Raw genomic sequence first — 19,944 nt, 5'->3', positions numbered from 1 at the left:
AGATACATTGCTAAACACGCACCATGTCATCAACAATGCAAATCAAAGCACATTTTTACTACTGCAACGTACAGTGCAACTTGAACCAAATATAACGATAATCGTGGAAACAAGGAGGAGACATCAAATATAAACATAAAACATTTGAGGTGAAGTTTTTGAACCATTATCACCCTATCAAATGGCCAAATAAATGATACCAAATCCATGCAACCTACAAGGGTACAAAGTAAAAAATGTTTTTCTTTTCTAGACTACGAAATATCCAGAGGCAATGCGCCCCCACAAACCCCCTAACAATGTAGTGAAACCACTGCTACTAATCCAAATGGTGAGGTCAACTGCTTCGCTGTGTCAGTGATATGATGACAATTTACCAAACCATAGTCCCATAACACATCATGAATATACAGAAACACAACCATAGATAGAAGAGCTGAATCTCAGTCCTTCCCCACTTCTCTATTATTTTGTCACAGAAGGGTTGTTCTTCTATGCCTCCATTGCCTCCTTGAACGTCCAGGTCCAACCAGTAAACCTTGTCCATATGAAGCAACAGGACGAAAACCAAAACCACTACGCCTCCCAAAATCAACATTGAACAAGTCACGGTGACTACCACGTGAGTAAATGCCACGATTCTGTCCACGATTAAATGATGCAAGACGGAAGAGAGCACCATCTAAGGAGTCATCCAAATCAGAATCGTAATCACTGTAACTACCACTAAAGTTAGGTTCTATCACATAATCCCCCAGCACCACAGCCCCAGGTGTCGATGATATAATTGTGCTGATCACATCATTTTGCTCCCTCTCACGCTCAAAACTCTTCCATTTTTCTTCAAGAATAGGATCCACTGCCCGTGGGCATGCCAATGGGTGCTTTGTCCTAACATGCTTTCTGAGTGCCTTATAACTTCCAACAAAAGAACAATCATCCAGCATGCAGGTTCTCTTCTTTGCATTCAGATACTTTCTTGCCGGCTCAACCACAGTCCAACCCTTCACCTGCCCACGACAGAGAGGGCATAACAGCTCTGGCACTTCCATCTTTTCATTCTGATGCTGCAGACCAGAACTTAAACTAGAGTTTTCCATTACCTCAGTCCAATGTTGAGAGCTTTGTATTGGGGTTACTTTTGTGTAGGCTTTCTTATATTGCTCAAGACAATTGGAATACCTATGGCCAGTGGCACACATATAAGCCCGGCAACCTTTGTCATAAGAGGAACAGAGGAGGAGAACAGCATTGTGAGGGTACTCCAAACAAACTGAGCAGGTTGCGTCTTTCCAATGTTTCTTCTCTGATGCTCTTGAACCCCTCTTCTTTAAGAGAACATTTTTGAAAACATTTCGAGAGCAAGATGAAAATGCATATGGGGTAGCCTGGTGACGGCGGGAGTTAGTCTTACGTCGCAACTTGCTAAACTTAGCCATTTGCAAATTAAACCTGAGATTCATTCGCAAGTGGGATAGAGAGAGATCAGATACTCACAAAAATAAAAAGCTAATATATTATGCTAAAATATGTGCAGTACATTTGCAGACATCATTAAAAACAACATTTTACTTCTAACGGCATCTAAATGATGTATTCATTATATTAGACAACTTAACACGAAGGCATTTTAAGATAACCGCAAATTAATTGATTATTATACTGTACCACAATAAAATCTTGAGGTGATAAATTATGCATAACATAGTTACAACTAATGAGACGGTAATGACCTCACTTGTAGCAAACAAGCTAACTTCAGCACCTACTAGGCTACTTTAAGGACATTTCATATACACAACTTTGTCAACAAGAACAACCAAACCAGCCCCCAAAAAGAAACCCAACAAGCCCGCAAGGACCTAAAACCCTCAAACCCAAAACCCACAAAGAGCACTCAAAGCTATCCTTGTTTCCTAGGATTTATAACTAGAAGACTTTCGACATCTGACACAACAAGTGGAGTCCATCTCATATAGCTAATAAGAAATTTTAACTTTTAAAAGATAAAAGATCATAAAATAAAATGATAGAAAAAGATTATATAACAGAAAAGCTAATGACATCCAACAAGAAACATTTTACAGAATTTCGCGCAGCTCAATCTGTTGCTTGTTCTAATGCACGACGACTTCCTGAAGCTCAATCCGTTGCCTGTTAGTTACTAATGCTCAATGGCTTTTGCACTAGCGCAGCTCAGTTCGTAGCCTTAATAACATCTAACCACACTAAAGGGTTTATTAAGGAAAAAGATAAGAGTATTTTGGGACCATAAAAGGTATACAGTCAGATTTTAGGGGGGAAAAAACAATCGGATTTGTCAAACCCTAATAAACAACATCAGGGATATGCCCATAAGCAAATTTCCTTGGAACAAAAACATCCTGGTTGTTAAAATGAAAAGTGGGTCAATTACAATCAGATAGGTGCAATTTTCAAGTTGTCACTGACATAAAAATTTAGATGCTTCAGGGTCACAGCTGGACATAACTAACCATTTCTTCTCTGTACGCATTGTTCCTCATCAGCCATAATAATATATTGCATGTCACTGATAATCAGCATTATTATACCGGTTGGACGAACATGGGCCCAATCACAATAAAAATTTAAGGTGTTCCATTATATGTTGTAGCAGAAGCTAACCTCATCACCTACTAGGTTACTTGAAATACATTGAGAAGGCGGGGTTGTTCACCTATGTCGACTAGTTTCAGTACTATCCTTGTTTCCTAGGATTTGGAACTAGAAGACTTTTGACCACCGACCCAACAAGAAAAGTCCATTTAAACAAAGCTAATTAAGACAATTAAACTTTTAAAAGATAAAAATATTAGAAAGTAAAATAACAGACGAGGAAAAAAATAAAAAAGAAGAAGAAGAAGCTAATGACATCCAATAAGAATCACATTACAGAATTTACTAAGGCAGAGAGTATTGTTGGATTATAAAAGGTAAATAATCAGATTCCCCACCCTAAACAATACCAGAGGTATGCTCCATCAAGCAAATTACCTCAGCACAAAACCACCCTTGTTTTTTTCTTCTTTTTTATTTTTATTTTTTGGGTAAGTAATAGAAAAACATCCTTATCAATAAAAGGAAAAGTGGGTCAGTTTCAACCAGATAGGTGAAATTTATAAGTTGTCACTCATATAGAAATTTAAATGCTTTAGGGTCACATGGTCAGCACCCTTACCTTGCCAAAAACCCCCACTCCACCCTAACCCTCCCCAATCCATGTACTGGATAGCAATTAATAAATCATAAAACTGCCCACAGGGCACAGGTCCCTGATCCCTTAGTGAGGTTCCACCAACAGAGCCCATCAATCAAGTGGCTGTGGTTTAAAATGCATTATTTACCTGCATAGCAACTGCTCCGAAGACTAGGAAACATGATCAAACTAAATTACAAAATAAAAAACCAATTAGCAAAAACTTGGCCATAAATAAAACAAGTGCAGCACAAACTTACTGAAGGAATATAAGACACAGCCAGACACAACTAACTATTTCATCCATGTAGGCATTGTTTCTCATGAACCATAAATAGAATAGTGCATGCCATAGATAATCAAGATTATCGGTGAAAAATACAAGGACATCACATTCCCAGGGGTGCAACTCTTACTGATTACTGAAAGTTAGTGCAAGAAAAATAACATCTTGAAGGAATGTGTATACTGGATTTTAACAGATATTTGGGTTAGGGTTTAGCCTTCGCCAGGGGCGGACGCATGTTCAGCGTTTGTCCCCCCAAAAGTTTTTTAAACCCCTGTTATTAGGGGGTTTCAATAAGGATCATCCCTCCAATAGTTAATATTTGTCCCCCTTGACTTGTCTTTTCTTCTCTTTTGGAGTGAATTGTTCTGTCTTTCGTCTTCTCTCTCAGCACTTTGCAGGCCTACCACCTAAGAATTACTTTTGGGAGTCTGCTAATGTTTTTTCTCCCCTGCCACGTCTTTTCTCCTACCTTCTCTTCTATTCTTCTATTCCCATAACTCATAAGATATTACTCATAGGTTATTGGGTATATGCAAAACCTAGGGAAACTCAAAAAAAAATATTAAAAAAAAAAAGAAAAAGAAAAAGAAGATAGACTTAGTTTTATAAAAAGAATGAAAAAAAACAAATACAAAAAATGTTCTTTAACTTCATAATTTTGAACCTAATTTCCGTGATTTTTTTTAATAAGAAAAGTAGTAATTTGCAAACAAGTAGTGCGCAAACTCACTATCATTTCATGATTATTAATTTTCACACTTATTATCTTATTTTATTTTTAATCTAACATGCATTAATGGGATTGGGATGAAATTATACATGGCTCATGTACAAAAATACCATTATTTTTTCAAGGATAGGGGGATCAAGTCGATCAAATTACCATTTGTCTTAAAAACTAAAAGGTGATAAAAAAATACCATCAATTTTCAAGGATTAGAGAAAATTCGCGTTAAATTATCAATTATTCTAAAAGTTTAAAGCTATAAAAAATAATAAATTTAATCATTTAGCTAATATTTTAACACAAGTTTGATAAGAAAGTTCAATCCTTCGTCATTACCGTAGCTACGTCCACGTAAATTCGTCCCCCCACATAACAAATCCTAGTTCCGCCCCTGGCCTAAGCCAAGAAATAGGGAGAAGGATGGGAAGAGACAAGAGAGTTACAGGAAAAGGAAAAATATTCTTTAAAAAGAAAAATAAAGAAAAGAGATTTCGTCATCTTAATCACATACCAAATTCAATCCACCAGGAGTATTTGCTAACAACACCTGGTTAGCAGATTTAACAATGGCCATACTCAAAATGGTACGACAAGTCATATAATTTTGTCAAAATTCTAGATGTGGCCTGGCTAATTTTTTTTAGTTTCTCATTGTTATTGTAGTTTTTTAAAGCCAATATAGCAATCAAGAAAAATTTGATGCAGTATATATAGTTTAATGCTCCTTATAATTTTGTTCTTTAATTGTTTCAGGTTGCGCCAAGAATCATGTCAGGCAACAACTTTTTCAACTAAGCGCAACAATATATCTCTTCTTTGGTTTTCCTATCCTTCCTCTGCCCCCATTGTCTTCTACGTCTCTATTGTACAACAAACACTGCTCATTGTCATAATTAATAGGTGTTCTCTGTAAGACTGTAAACCACCTAGCTATCAACCGCTTTGTACGAAAAGAAGTGAAATAATCTGAGTTCGCATCAAGTCCATAAAAGCATCATTGACTTGGCAGTCATATTCCTCTATATTCCAATAACTAACATGCCAAGAAAATTTCCTCTAGCCAAAAGAAAGAAAAGGTTGTTCCCCTCGCAATATAATTTCAGCTTTTTGTTATAATTGGAAAACAAACTTAAGAGATAAATAAAAATATATGATTGTTTATAAGTTTATGCAAGAAGCTTAGAATAACCCAAAGCATGATAGTAATAATAACAGACAACGTTATAAGATTAAGGCTACCTAATAATGATCTTGACATCTTTAGAATGTCAAAACATAATATAACCCAGAGAGAGCAAGAGAAACAAATAAAAAAACAGAAGGACTTCAACAGTCAACATTTTACAAGGCTGGAAATACCAATTGGAACATTATTTCAACTGATTATTAGAATAAAACAATCCATTTCGGAATGAAATATATAATCTCTTAAGGCCCCCAGTTGTAATGGCAGAAGGACCCCATAAGCAATAGACATACTTGAAGACACCTATAGGAGCTTCTAAGACTCGAATGGTACAATATTCGAACAATTACACAAAAGTAACATAATATGTGATAGTTTCCAATTAAAAAGAACAGAAAAATCACGTCTGAACTCTTTTGCATCCAAAATTAACATCACCCCCCCCCCCCCCCCCCCCCAAAAAAAAAATAATAATAATAATTTAATCTGGGCCAAATTTCAAGGTGTATCATAGATCCTTAGGATGAAAAATCCACACTTCCAACAACGACCCAGAAAAATGGTTACTTTATCACGGTACATCAAATCAACAACCATTTTACCAGCCAAACGATTTTATTAAGCTGATGAAAGTAGTACCCAAAGAAAAGTTGCTTTGCCAACTTCTACATATGGCAAGCTCCAAGCCAAAATGTGATTTTTTTCTTACCAGATTAATATCTATCAATTTGAGTCAGCAAAACCCAAAATTTCAAAAGAAGCACACAACCATTACAAAGTCTTCCTAAAAGTAAAAAAGACCTAAAATATTATCAGCAAGATCATTGTCCGAAATCTTCAACAAGCCTAAAATATACCCACAGCACTGCTTGCTTTTGATTCCTAAATTAAACCCAATTTAACCGAGGAAAAAACCTGACCTTCATAAATAATGCAAGTAATGAATGAATCAGTCTAACCATTAAACCCTAGAAACACATACAGACAATTCTGAACAAATAATCATAAAAAGAAAGAAAAATAGAATACTCGAAACGGAAGCTTCAGATCGGAAGTGGTTGTACCTGGATGCCTCCGAGACTTGTGCGGCTCGTGGATCCGAACGAGTGAGAGGGAGAGACTGGTGTTTCAGTGTGTTGCGTGCCTAGAAATGGAAGGAGGAGGATGCGAAGAGTCACGCGATCTCCTCGCTCACGTTCGCCCAATAGCTACCGCTTGAGTTGCGTGCGCTCCTTCTTAATATTGAATATTCATTTATTTTCGGCTCGTGCTGTCATGGTACCTTTACACATGGACGGATTACGGGGGTGCGTCTTACATTTTAGGTCGGTTTGAATTTACAACTTCAAAACGTATCATTTAAAAATATTAATTTGGTTTATGTTAAATTTGAATATTATTTTAATTTATTGTATGAATTACGAAATTTGACTTTGCGAGATAAAATTAAAAAAAAAAAATTAAAAAAATTGAATAAAATATAATTTTTTTTAAAAAAAAAATAGAATATTATTCAATTTTTTATTCGAACCAAACACAAATACTCAAAGGGCACAATGGTAATTCTACAGACTTGATTGGAGAAAAATATTTCGACCCAATTTGAAATAAAACTTTATATTGTGCTAAATACATTATTATTATTTTCTAATTTAAATATGTTATTTTTATTATATTTATTAGTGGCTCATTTTAGGAATAGATGATTTACTCTCTTTTGATTATTGAATATGGTAAAGTTCTTGCTAACTTGTTTACCATGAAAATAAAAATAGATTAGTGAGTGAAATTACAGAACGTTTCATGGAAATAAAAGCTAAGCCCAAATGTTTTGATTTGCACAAATTTTTTTCTTTTTTTTCTTTTTATTTTTGTTGGCTTGTGCGACGGTTCACTTTCTAATCACATGCTGACATCTTTTTGTTTTTAGCTCTTATGACCTCTGTCTCCAAGGGATAGTTCAATCGACTGGAGACCACGCTTCATGAAGCGGAGGTCACTAATTCGAATCTCCATTCTCCCTCTTGTGTGGACATGTCAAAAACAAAAAATTAAAAAAAAAAAAAAAAAAAAAAAAAAAAAAAAAAATACTCTTATGGCCTCTGCCAAATTCTATACTTACGATCGACCAACAAATTGACTCTACCATATTTGTATTTGTGTTTGTGTTATATTATAAAAGGAATGAGCTTCCTTTCTTCTGGCCTAAAATAAAATAAAAAGGGATACCAACAAAATATTCTCGTTCAAGTGGTAGAATCTATTTCTAGACGAGCATATCCCATCTCTCACAATTGACATACACAATATTGGATATTCGCGTGGGGCAACAAATCAAGAACTAATTTTCAATTACAACAGGTGTTATGTCATTTTGTCAATTAAGAGATATATACAAATTTTGTATGTTTTCCGAATATTACAACAATCACTCCTCGCACCCTACGCCCCTAAAATATTTTAATCCCTAAAATTTTTTAATTCTAGAAAAGAAGAAAGACTAGCAACATCTTTCATCAAAGAAATCTATTTTCTTTTTCCGACGCTAAAATAATTTAAGACCTGCATCCTCTGCATCCTCTGTATGCTTGCTTTTTTGCCGTTATAGATCCATTTGTAGACCTAACCAGCGTTTGGAAATTGATTTAAGCCACCTAACCAGACTCGGGTGTCTCCTGTCTACAGCACAAGAAATATTTGGTGGCTGCAACATCGAGTCCAGAACACTTCACCAACTTGAGGATGCAACATGAAAAAAATGCTTGCACGTCTAGAGACGGAAGGCACTGCGGTCAAAAGCAAAGATAATGCATCAGTGATTTCAACTTTTTTTTTAGATGAATCAAAATGTTTGAACTTGCCCAGAATGTGAAAATTATATGCAAGTTCAGGGACAGAAATATGGGAAAAACTATGAGTAAACGATCTTAGACAGGTTTTTGTTTTTTAACAGCTTAACAAAGTCCAATCCAACTAACAATGACAAGACAATTTAAAACCTCCTGCCCAGCTAAGACTGTCATGTCTGATATGTATTCAAAAGTGTCTAAACATAAAAGATTAAAAGATAATTTCAAGTATCTTGGGCTTCTCATGTCTTCCTGGAATTATCCAGGTTCCAACAGCATGCATAAGGTACCGTTCATTCTCAATTTTACATCTACACTGCCATGGAGTGTCAGGTAGAAAGAGCAGCTACACAAAGATATGAAATAAATATAACTTTTACCTCATTCTCTTCATGGATTTAGCCAAGAAAAGTATTTCAACGCCCCGAGCCTGAGCCTGAGGATGTGGAAAGTGGCCTCTTTACAAATGGATGGTCCAAGAGTCGAGCAGCAGTAGGACGATCACGGGCCTTTGCTTGAAGGCACTGCAGGACAAAATCCCTTGCATCTCTTGAGAGAGAATCAGCAACAGGAGGTGGTTCACCCTTTCCAATTTTAAACAACGCTGCCATCTGCCAAGTCACAGAAGAGGATAATTTTAACCCAACACCAACGGTTGTGCAACGATAAATTGCATTTAAACAGGTGTAGAATGTCTTGCAGGTTCCACTCAAGGGTTTTACAAAAATTATATAAAAGAAAATAAAACTACATATATAACAAAAATTGACCTTTTGTATTGAATGTGTTAAATACCATAAAATTTTCTCGAAAGTATCCAAAACAAGTATTATTACAAAAGTAGAAGAGAACGTTACGCTTTACAATCTATAAACGGCATCAGCATCACCATAACAATAAACATCAAGCAGAAGAAAAAGAAGAAGAGCATGACACGCACCCCTTCCAAACCCGAATATGGAATCTGACTTGTCAACATCTCCAATACAGTGCATCCAAGGCTCCATATATCAGCTGGAAGCCCATATCCTTGGTTCTTCCCATTAACAACCTGAACATGCACAGCTTGATAATCAGAAACACTTGATAGAATTCACTGGACGTGAAGTACTCCATATAATCAATATGCTGTCTCCAACAACAAATAGGAATTTTTTTAACACAGTACCATCTTGTAAGTTCAATTCCTGCAAAGGCAAAGAAATATCCAATCTATATATGTATACACCCAGAGAAAAGCATTACACCATCTAATTACTATATGAAAATATTCTGGCTCAAGGAGAAAAAAACAGACATCAACGCAAAATCTCTGATACTTTGACAAATATCCAGCAGTATAAACCCAACATCACCCGTCAATGTCCGTCAACTTATAGTCATTAGCTAGACTTCAACATATAGATAATGAATAATTAAGGGGAAAGTTAGTTCAGCTGCAATGCAACCTAAAAACTGATCAAACTAATCATCCAAGAGGCCTCATGAAATCAGAGTTAACTTAACAAAGCCCTGTGAAAATACTCGTAATCAGCCGGAGGAATCAGACTCTGCCATTTGCTAAATCCAGATACACATATGTTAGATAATAAGTCGTCTTTTATCATAGCCATGGACTTGCATCCATCAATAAGTCAATATCTTCATTAAATACCTCCAAAATCTCTAAGTATCTATGAATTACAGTACAAATCAGATATACGACACAATTTAGGGGATGCTAACTGCCAAATGCTTAAAGATGCTCTATTAATCATAAGTTGAATGAATTCTATAGGAAAGTGGCAAGTAAATATTAACCAACAAAACCATATACATAAGTCGAGTTAACAACAACAAATACAAAGGCCAAACCTAGGTGGGATGGGAAAATGATAAAGTAGAGATGACATAGAGATCATACTTTAAACCGAGAGTTAAGACTTCTAATGAAAATATAGAATATCAATATTAAATAACATCGAAAGCTCCATGCATGTGCACTGACAAGAGAGATCAAAGCCCCAGCAATTTGTCAGATGACTTAGAAAACTTTAAATGCATGTAATTTTTAAAACAATATTCCACATCTTCCTTGTATCTAGAATCTTATAAATTGCTTATACTCAATATTTTGTCATCTAGAACTACAGGCCAAATATCTCACAGCCCAATTGGATGAAGAAAGCCTTTCACTTTCACCCAGAGCTGACCCCAATTTAGTTGGCACTAAAGGTTATGTAGTTCCTTTCCAGAAACAATTTTCATACCAAATCCCAGAGCGTTCAATATAATCTGAGATTCAAAAATCCACAACACAAAAGGTAAGTCACAAGCCAAGCTGTTAGGTCAGTAGCCAGGTCAAATGTATAAGATTCATAACGGTTATAGACCAAAGAGCAGCAATTTAGATTCAATTAGGATGAAGACTGGGTTATCAAATGCAAACACAGAACCAGTGGGAAAAAAAAATCCCTCATGATTGTGCCTCAGTTTGATACACGTTATTTTAAAGCGCACTTTGGAATTCCTACATTTTTATTTTTATTTTATAACTAATCGAAATTATTATTAAAGGCGTAAGGTGCCCCCAGGTAGACAAGAAGTATACAAGAGAAAAAACCTAGCTAACAAGAATGAGAAAAAAAGAACAAGAAAATCATGATAACTGAGCACCAAGGGAGAAATAAATGTAGTTGTCCAAAGAAAAAGAGTAAAGAAGAAAAATGACTCAAGTTTCTCCAACGTTCTCTCGCGGTCCTCAAAATTTATATCATTCATTTCCTACATTTTATTATTTCTACAGCTATTTCAGTGTTCAATCCAAATGTTAGTTACTGATATGCCCATTCTTTTAAACTTTGAACTGGTGAACTGGCAACTAAATTCGATTCTCCAAAGTTAGGGAAGGAAAAGAATATATAGTCATCCAAAGAAGTTTTTCCCATACAAAGTGCCAAAGCCAATGCCTCCACCAACTGCAATCACCACCTATGCTGGTAAGTGTTCAAACTATACATACATCATAGAAAATAGCAGTCCATGACTTATACACAAGTCCTTAACAAATACAAGAGCAAAATTATAAGTGCATCAGCAATAACTGTTAACAGAGCCGACACGCACTCAAATAAGTTAATATTTAAACCCATGTTTTCTCCAACGTTTGAAGCTGGCCATAAAGTAAATTAATAATTATATTCAAAAAAATATATATCATTAACTTTTAAAAAAAGGGTAGTAAAGGCAAACCTCAGGGGCCATCCAGAATGCAGTTCCCTTGCAAGATAAAAGATCATTCAATTTCGTAGCCTGAAAAAGGGCACAACCATAAACGTTAGGGAAAGAAATAGGCAATCATTTTGGAGTTATTTAAAATGGGGGAAAAATCATAATAGAGGAAGGGAAGAAAAACCTTCGCCAATCCAAAATCTGCAAGCTTCACAGATCCATTTACATCCACCAATATATTTGCACATTTGATATCCCTTCAATACAGGAAATAAAGAGATAAGACTTCGAAGATTAATTACAAATAGTACGTAATTGCAGTCTGTCTATCTGTACATAGTAAAACTACCCATTGTTTCTGCATTCTTAAGTCAAGGATTTACAATTGCAAGACAATGATTGAGGGAAAAATATAAGTTTCAAAACGGCACATTAAACTAGTAAATGGCACAGTGAGAAAAGCAGAAAGAAAAATTAAGAAAGCCCCGAGACAAGAATTATCATACACGTAATTTATCAAAGTTCACATGGTCAATGCTTAGAAAAACTTTGCAATCCAGATCCCAACATTGACTAATATAATGTTTGTTATATAATACAAAGTAGCCATTCAGAAATTTTCTAGTTCTTGCTGCTGAAAAGAAAGAGAGGAAGAAAAAAAAAAGGAAAATGCTTAATCTGCTTCTTTTTTTTTTTTTTTGCTCTAGAGAAGGCATAAAAAATTGTGGTTTCAATAGACATGGTTTACAAAGACACAACCGAGTGCGAAAAGACATAAAGTAGAGCCAACAGAAATTTTCATGAAGTAAATCAATCACTGAATTCAAAGGACCTCAGAAGCAAGTACCAGAGGCTAAAGGAAAAACAAGCTTAAAGATCAAAGAAATCTTGAATTGAGGTTTGAATTTAATGAGGCATAATTCAAGACCTCCATTAAAATTGAGGGTTGATTGTATTATAAATTTCTAGATTTTCTGAACATGGATTTTAGTGATGGCCCATAGGTCTTCTTATTTAAATTGTTTCTATTTCAGGTCTTTTACAATTTTTTGTTTGGTTTTAGGTCTTCTTATATTAGGAAACCTAGATTTGGAGTGGTAGAAGTCTGGTTGAAAATTTTAAAGGATATTATACTTTCTTTTGATGATGTGATTCCAACTAAATTCTTCAAGGTGACACACATAAAAGGCCTTTGTCAGATAAGCAATCAATTAACTGAGTAGGTACAGCATGAAGCGCTGACATCCTGCTAATGACATAGCATTTCCCTCTCCCTTCTCACACACAAAAAAAAATGGGAAATCCTTTTGGTATGAGGAAGGGGCATATGACTTATGACACGGCTCACTAAAGGCAAGGATAAGTAAAGACAATATAAGAAATACATATTCCGAGCAATAACTACTTCATTATCATTTGAGAGCAAGATAACCAAATAACTTGAGTATCACATAAATAAATGACAAAAGAGAATATTTGTAATAACCTGTGAACCACATTTCTGTCATGAAGATACTTCAAACCATGCAGAATCTGTCTTGTATATGAGGAGACTTGAGAATCTAGAAGATGATACCTCTGATAGAGCTTTAAAAGGGAGCCTTGTGATACTAGCTCTAGAAAGATAAATAGTTTTGATTCATCCTGCAAAAACCATGAGCAGAACATAATATATGCTTTATTAATCAGAAAATTTATTTAAACAGGAAACTATACCAAAGCATAGTCCTTTAACCAAAGTGCTTGGAGATGCAATGTATCACCCCTATACAATAAGAATCCTGATATTTGTGAATACAAACACAAAGACAATAGAGTGAACAGGCACCATAGCTGTCATGGTAACAACCTGGGAACTAAATGTCTTACTACACAGCTATAAGTGCATGCAAAGTCACTATATCACATGTACATATTTACCAGTATTTGTATTGGTATGTGAATAAGAAAGAGAGGGTGAAATTATGTGGTAATTGTTGAAGAAGGAAACCTAGCTGATTTTGTTCCAATTCTGCCATTATTCTCTGATCTTATTGTCATTACTATTGTAATCTATATTAATTATAATTCCTTGGACGGTGGCGTTTTTGTCCCCATTGTCGATTAGCTTTGGCGATTTCATTGTTTGTTTTTCCTTTTATATACTTCCAGTGTACTTAGGGACGCCTTATGCTTTCAATAAGACTAAATTTACTTATCAAATATATATATATATATATAATTCCTTAATAAATTGTATGATTTTTCTATTTAAACGCGTGAAGATGTCATATGGCACATGCATAAGGAATAAGACAGCTTCTTCTTCTTCTTCTTCCTCTCTTCTCTTCTCTTCTTTCCTCTTTTATTTCTTCTTCTTCTCTTCAACTTGGTATCAAAGCATTCAGCTACAAGAAGAAGAAGAAGAAAGGGGGGATTGGGGAGAAACACTCCCTGTATGGAGGCTAACGGGCTCAGTGTGATTATTCTGGTAGTTGTGTATGGCGGCAGTGGAGGAGAGACAAAACGACAAGTCCTTTCGTACAAAAGGAAAAACAGGTTAAGTAGTCCAAAAAAAATGACAAGTCGTCCAGTCGAACAGCAGGTATACCCAAAATGACAAGTCCTTTAGAGTGGGGAAAAAAAAAAAAAAAAGAAGAAGAAGAAAAAAGAAAAAGAAAAAGAAAGAAGAAGAAGAAGAAGAAGAAAAAACAGAGATGGAGTCTCTTATGAACGTGCAGATAGGAACCACTGACTGCTGGGCACAAGTGTCACACCAAGAAGTGCGTAACAAGTCATTGGACGAAGTTGCCTCCATATCATGACATGAATACGAGCAATTTAAACTATGAATAATGATTTTGACGAGCATAATTGCTTTCTATGGTTGAGACACAAGCATATCATCCTGATATTTCAAGCTCACGGAAAATCCAGAAAGTCACCCGCTTTCCACCGTAGCCGACAACATTCGACTTAAAGCCTCCATCACCGACACAAACAGTAAAGGATTCTTCGTGAGCTCGAGATATCAGGAGGATATGCTTGTGTCTCATTTACTATTTGCAGATGATACCTTGATCTTTTGTGAGCCTAATGTTGAACAATTTCAAGATTTGAGATGCTTGTTGCTTTTGTTTTAAAGCGGTTTTTCGGGGCTGAAAATCAACTTGTCTAAGCCCGAGATTGTTCCTGTAGGTGAGGTAGGGAATGTGGAGGAGTTTGCTAGCATTCTTGGGTGAGGTGTGGCTTCACGTCCTATAAAGTATTTGGGTCTTACTTTGGGTGCTAAGTATAAGGATTCCAATATGTAGACTAGCATTATTGAGAAGATGGAAAATAGATTAGCGGGGTGGAAGAGATTGTATTTATCAAAGGGTGGGAGGTTAACTTTGATCAAGAGTACTCTTTCGAATTTGCCAACATACTTTTTGTCCCTCTTCCCTATTCCAATGGGAGTGGCTCATCGTTTGGAAAAACTTAAGAGGGATTTCCTGTGGGGAGGTATTGGAGATGAGTTTAAATTTCATCCGGTTAATAGGTCTAAAGATTTGTTCTTCGAAGGTTTCGAGGGGGTTAGGCGTGAGAAATATGGATTCAGTTTAATAGAACTTTTCTGAGTAAGTGGCTATGGTGGTTTGCAATGGAAGGGATACTCTTTGGAGAAAGGTGGTGATAAATATGGTAGAATGAGGGGTGGTTGGTGTTCTAAGGAAGTTGGGGGTTGTTTTGGAGTGAGAGTGTGGAAATGTATTCGGAGGGGTTGGGATGTTTTATAGCTCATATGAGTTTTGAGATGATTCTAGAGTCTTGTTTTGGCATGATGTGTGGTGTGGGAAATTTCCTTTAAAGCTTCTTTTTCCATAACTGTTTACTATTGCGTGCGGTAAGGATACATGGGTGGCGGAGAAAATGCAGAGACAATATGGTAATATTCTGTGGAATATATTGTTTACTCGACCTATACAAGATTGGGAGGTGGAAGTGATGTCTAGATTTTTTGAGTTGTTGCATTCTATTAAAGTAAGGTATGAAGGAGAGGATAAAATTTGTTGGATTCCATCAAGAAGGAAATCATTTGAAGTGAAGTCTTACTATAAGATTTTATCCAGTCCTATACACTCTTCTTTTCCTTGAAAGAGTATTTTGAAAGTTAAGGTTCCTTTGATAGTGGCTTTCTTTGTATGGACAGCGACTTTAAGGAAAAGTCTAACTTTGGATAATTTACACAAGATGAATATTATTGTGATGGAGTGGTGCTATATGTGTAAGAATCGTGGAAAGTCCATTGATCATTTGTTCCTTCATTGTAGGGTTACTACAGAATTGTCGAGTACGATTTTACAGTTGTTTGGTGTTATGTGGGTTATGCCTTAATCAGTGATAGAGATGTTGGGGAGTTGAAGGAGTCAAAGGGGCAACCGGTTGTTGGTGTCGATTTAGATAATGGCTCCATTGTGTTTATTGTGGTGTATATGGAAGAAACAGAATGCACACAGTTTTGAAGATTGTGAGACTGGTTTGATTAATTTGAAGAAGATGGTGATACAAATCTTGTTTACGTGGAAAGTGACGCTACAATCTATGTTTGACTGTTCTTATTCTGATTATTTAGATTTGTGTGCTTCTTTCTCTTTGAATTAGAGGTATCATGTATACATCCTATTTACTTTGGGTTGCATCCCTTCTGCGCTTTTTTTGCAATATACTTTACTTATAAAAATAAAAAATAAAAAATGCACAATGTAATGAACTGTAATGGCAATTTTGTAATTGTGGTCTAGACTCTGGACACAAAAACAACATGAAAAAAAAAAAAAAAAAAAAAAAAAAAAAAAAAAAAAGAAAAAAGTACCTTATCTGTGCCATAATATTGAACTATGTTCTCATGTTCAAACTGACTTAAAAGAGCAATCTCCTGTAAAACAAAGCACTGGATGAGAATAAAATCAAGGCAGAAATAGAAAAATGGAACAGGATAAGCTTTCCAGTCCCAAAATATTATCAAGCTTGTACAGAATATCAGTATTCAAAACCAAAATATTACCCTAGAATAAAGTATAAGCCTGTCTCACCTGCTCAAGTTGATAAACACTTTGCCTTCCCTGACTTCCTTGATCAAGCAGTGAAACTTCCTTTACAGCAAAAAAGACTCCATTACTGCAGAGGGGGGCAGGAAAATTAACAATAAACAACATGTACAAATAACACCTCAGGACACAAAAACAAAAAAAAAAAAACAAAACAAAAAACTGAAGTTCTTTATTTATTTATGCTAATATAAGATACTAGCATCAGCTAAAAAATTGTACAGCACAGACAAGAAATATTCAATTTCTTACAGAAGTACAAAATTTTTATTGGAAATAAAATATTATCAAAGAATAGAAGATACAGCTGAAGTAGAAGGTGCCCATCTAATTTGGTGCCGAATGGATTGTTAAATGTTTTGAGAAAAGTGTATTTTTGTTTTTGAAAATACACAAGTGTTTTTGAAAAGTTTAACAAACATATCCCTAAAGTTCTAGACTCGACTGAATTACTAAAAGACCCTTAATTTGCAAGAGTTTCAAAAAATTACAACTTTGCCCCTCATTACAACACTGACCATAAATCAAGAAATAAAATCCGAAATTAAAAATTGTTTTTAACCCTAAACTCATGATGAATTGACTTTCAAAACCATATAAGACTGAACCCAATATGATGTTGCAAGTAAACACAAAATAAATCTTGGAATCTATGAAGTTGCAAAGTAACAGCCCATCAATCTTCTATGGTTGCATCGGCATGTCTATTTCTAATAACCAAATTGTGGGGAGCGAAGGAGGGGAGACAATTATAAGGCAACTGTCTAAAACTTTGACCACAACCTTATGAGAACCTAACAAGGAAACAAGCCTAAAACCTCCTTATCAACCACTTAGTCTTCCATAAGAACAACAACATGTAGCCAATAGACCTTGGGAGGTAGTAAGAAAGTAGAATATTTTGTGGCAGGCATTAGGTTCAAATCATCCCCTATAACTTGAGAGATCGTCGTCATAAGATGGTCATAGTCATAATCGACACGGAAAAAGCCTCAAGTCAATCATTAATTAGGAAGATCCAACATTTAAAAATTATATCTAGAATGACCGGAAAAGTGGAAACAAGACCTGGACCGGCAACAAGAAAAATAAAAAGCCTCAAGTCAATCATTAATTAGGAAGATCCAACATTTAAAAATTATATCTAGAATGACCGGAAAAGTGGAAACAAGACCTGGACCGGCAACAAGAAAAATAAATGCATAGCCAAATGATGATGAGGATTATCACAGAAAACCTACTAAATCTAAGAAACAATCTGCTTTTTCATCACTTTTAGGTATCTGATCCAAGCATTCTGAGAGCATCAGCAAAATATGAATGACACGGTAGCAAACTAAGGTCTATCCTTTTTCTTTTTCCATCACTAAAAAATTTGAAACAGTGTGGCCTTCCCTTTTAAGTATTTCCACCTAGGGGATTATGCATCAATTCCAATCTACACTACCTTATCAATGCCAAACAACATCTATATCTAGATCTTTCTCCGAATCAACAACTTCATCTATTGTGATGTAAAGTTAAATCCAATTTTACTTGTAGCACAAATTGCCATTGCATATGGAACAAGAACGGGAACATGATATGTTGTGTTAAATTATCACTTATTTCAAAAGCTTAATAATAGTAAAATGTGTACTTAATTATTTAAATTAATTCTTTAACAAGTCACTTGTCCAGAAATGTGGCACGAATTTGGTAGACTTATGCTTAACTAAAAGCTAGAATGTGATAAGGCAGTGTTCAATAAGGATTCTGTAGTTGTAGCCACTTTCTATCCCAATGTTGCAGCTTATAAGGTTACAGTTAACTATAATGCATACTGGATTAAATGATTAAATTCATGGAATCACACAAGACAATCTAACATTAGATATTAAATTCACTCTTTCTTGCATAATATAATTAGCATTCGGAAACTTACGCAGCGATTCCTTCATACACTGATCCAAACGACCCGCGTCCCAGAATGATTCCCTTTTCCCAAGACGTGGTATCAGGCCTGACTCTCCCATTTGGAGAAACCGTGGTACTGCTAGACGAATCGTCGTCATTCGACGTAGTAAACGAACACTCGGATAGCTCAGCTATCTCCCTAACCTTCACCACATTCTCCTCCCCCACCACCTCTCTCTTCACCTTCGCCACCTCAACCTCTACCTCTTCTTCTTCCTCTTCTTCTTCCTCTTCTTTATCCTCTTCCGCTTCTTCATCGGAAGAAGATCTATATCCACTCATCAAACGACCTCTCTCATCATCCGGCGCAAAGTCCTTCATAAGGTCCCAAGTCGAGCACCCATCATCGATTACCAGAAGCCTCATCGCCGGCGGCGGCTTCAGCACCGGCGATGGCCGAATGCCTTTGATTCCATTCCCTCCTCCTCCAACACCAACACCAACACCATCACCGCCACCACAACCACCGGTCACACAGCACCCGCTCGGCTCGGCTTGATCAGACCTAGTCAACTCAGTTCCATCCCCGATTCTCACACCATCCGCAATTCTCTCACTCAATTCAACTACAGCTTCGCTTTCCCCCGTGTCTTCCGCTTCTTCTATTATCGGACCGCTCAACCCTTGCAATCTCGACCTCGGTAGAATATCCGACGACGATCGGATCTTCCGGGCCGCCCACTCCGCCTCGGGGATCGCGAAGTCCTCGGGCCCGGAGAACCCCAACCGCTGGCATATCACTTCGAACTCGCCATCGATTCCTTCGATTCTGAAGCTCGTGCGGTCCGATAGGTCGAGGGATTTAGTGTGGAGGGAAGACGACAACGTAGAGTCTTCGAGGGAGGAAGACGAAGAAAGGGCGTCGTATTCAATGTGCTTGACCGCATTACGGCGCTCGAGCTTCGGCTTCGTCGGCCTCTTCCCCCGATCCATGCTCCTGCTTTGCTTGCTACGGCTGAGAAATCGAGGTAGGTGATGCATAGAGAGCTAAACCCATCGAAGATTCACCGCCAGGGTTTCTTTTGGTAAGAAGAGCAACGAAAAGTGCAGAGAAGTTCTGCTGTGCGTTATCTCTCTTCTTTATCTTTGGACCGAACAAAAAAAAAAAAAGGTAATTGTATACTTTTTCTGTAACTTTACCGAGAAAATTTTGAGAGAAAATGCTTAAAAAGGAGCTGGTTTGAGCTTTTGGGGGAAACAGAGAAGGGGGCTGACCCAAGAGCACAAATAGTTGAACAGAGAGAGACTGGTAAACGCCGTCGAAATGGAGAGAGAAAACGCGGTGCCACGTAGACCGTAAAGTGGATGACTGGATCAGTGAAATAGGATTGGATGATTTTTCTTTTTTTATTTCCTTTTCTTTAGGGTTTGTCTGAATATCCAAAAACAAAAAAGAAATTAGGATTGGAGATATTTTTTGGTTTTTGGAGTTTACCCCGAC

The 19,944-nt window shown here is 36.3% G+C and overlaps 2 protein-coding genes across 3 annotated transcripts; both read right to left on the bottom strand.

The window, feature by feature from the left end:
* Positions 1-98: 98 nt before the first annotated feature.
* LOC133854192 (uncharacterized) lies at positions 99-6,649 on the bottom strand. 2 transcript variants are annotated; one of them, XM_062290286.1, is made up of 3 exons: positions 6,484-6,649; positions 3,366-3,406; positions 99-1,452 (listed from the first exon to the last, which is right to left on the bottom strand). In XM_062290286.1, exon 3 carries the CDS (start codon positions 1,437-1,439, stop codon positions 474-476), a length of 966 nt encoding a protein of 321 aa, XP_062146270.1. In that variant the 5' UTR covers positions 1,440-1,452; positions 3,366-3,406; positions 6,484-6,649; the 3' UTR covers positions 99-473. The 2 variants fall into 2 exon arrangements, with proteins under 2 accessions (XP_062146270.1, XP_062146262.1); XM_062290278.1 differs by lacking the exon at positions 3,366-3,406 and having other exon boundaries at positions 6,484-6,648.
* A 1,086-nt stretch (positions 6,650-7,735) lies between these two features.
* LOC133854185 (mitogen-activated protein kinase kinase kinase 1-like) lies at positions 7,736-19,729 on the bottom strand. The gene is made up of 9 exons (XM_062290267.1): positions 18,472-19,729; positions 16,533-16,617; positions 16,313-16,375; positions 12,965-13,122; positions 11,663-11,735; positions 11,500-11,559; positions 9,209-9,319; positions 8,649-8,879; positions 7,736-8,205 (listed from the first exon to the last, which is right to left on the bottom strand). The coding sequence occupies exons 1-8, from the start codon at positions 19,482-19,484 to the stop codon at positions 8,685-8,687; spliced, it is 1,758 nt and encodes a 585-aa protein (XP_062146251.1). The 5' UTR covers positions 19,485-19,729; the 3' UTR covers positions 7,736-8,205; positions 8,649-8,684.
* Positions 19,730-19,944: the final 215 nt, after the last annotated feature.

Source organism: Alnus glutinosa, chromosome 1 (genome assembly GCF_958979055.1).
Source record: "Alnus glutinosa chromosome 1, dhAlnGlut1.1, whole genome shotgun sequence".
Taxonomy (NCBI): Eukaryota; Viridiplantae; Streptophyta; class Magnoliopsida; order Fagales; family Betulaceae; genus Alnus; species Alnus glutinosa.
The sequence above is the reverse complement of the archived record's forward strand: the minus strand, read 5'-3'. Positions and strand labels throughout refer to the sequence as shown.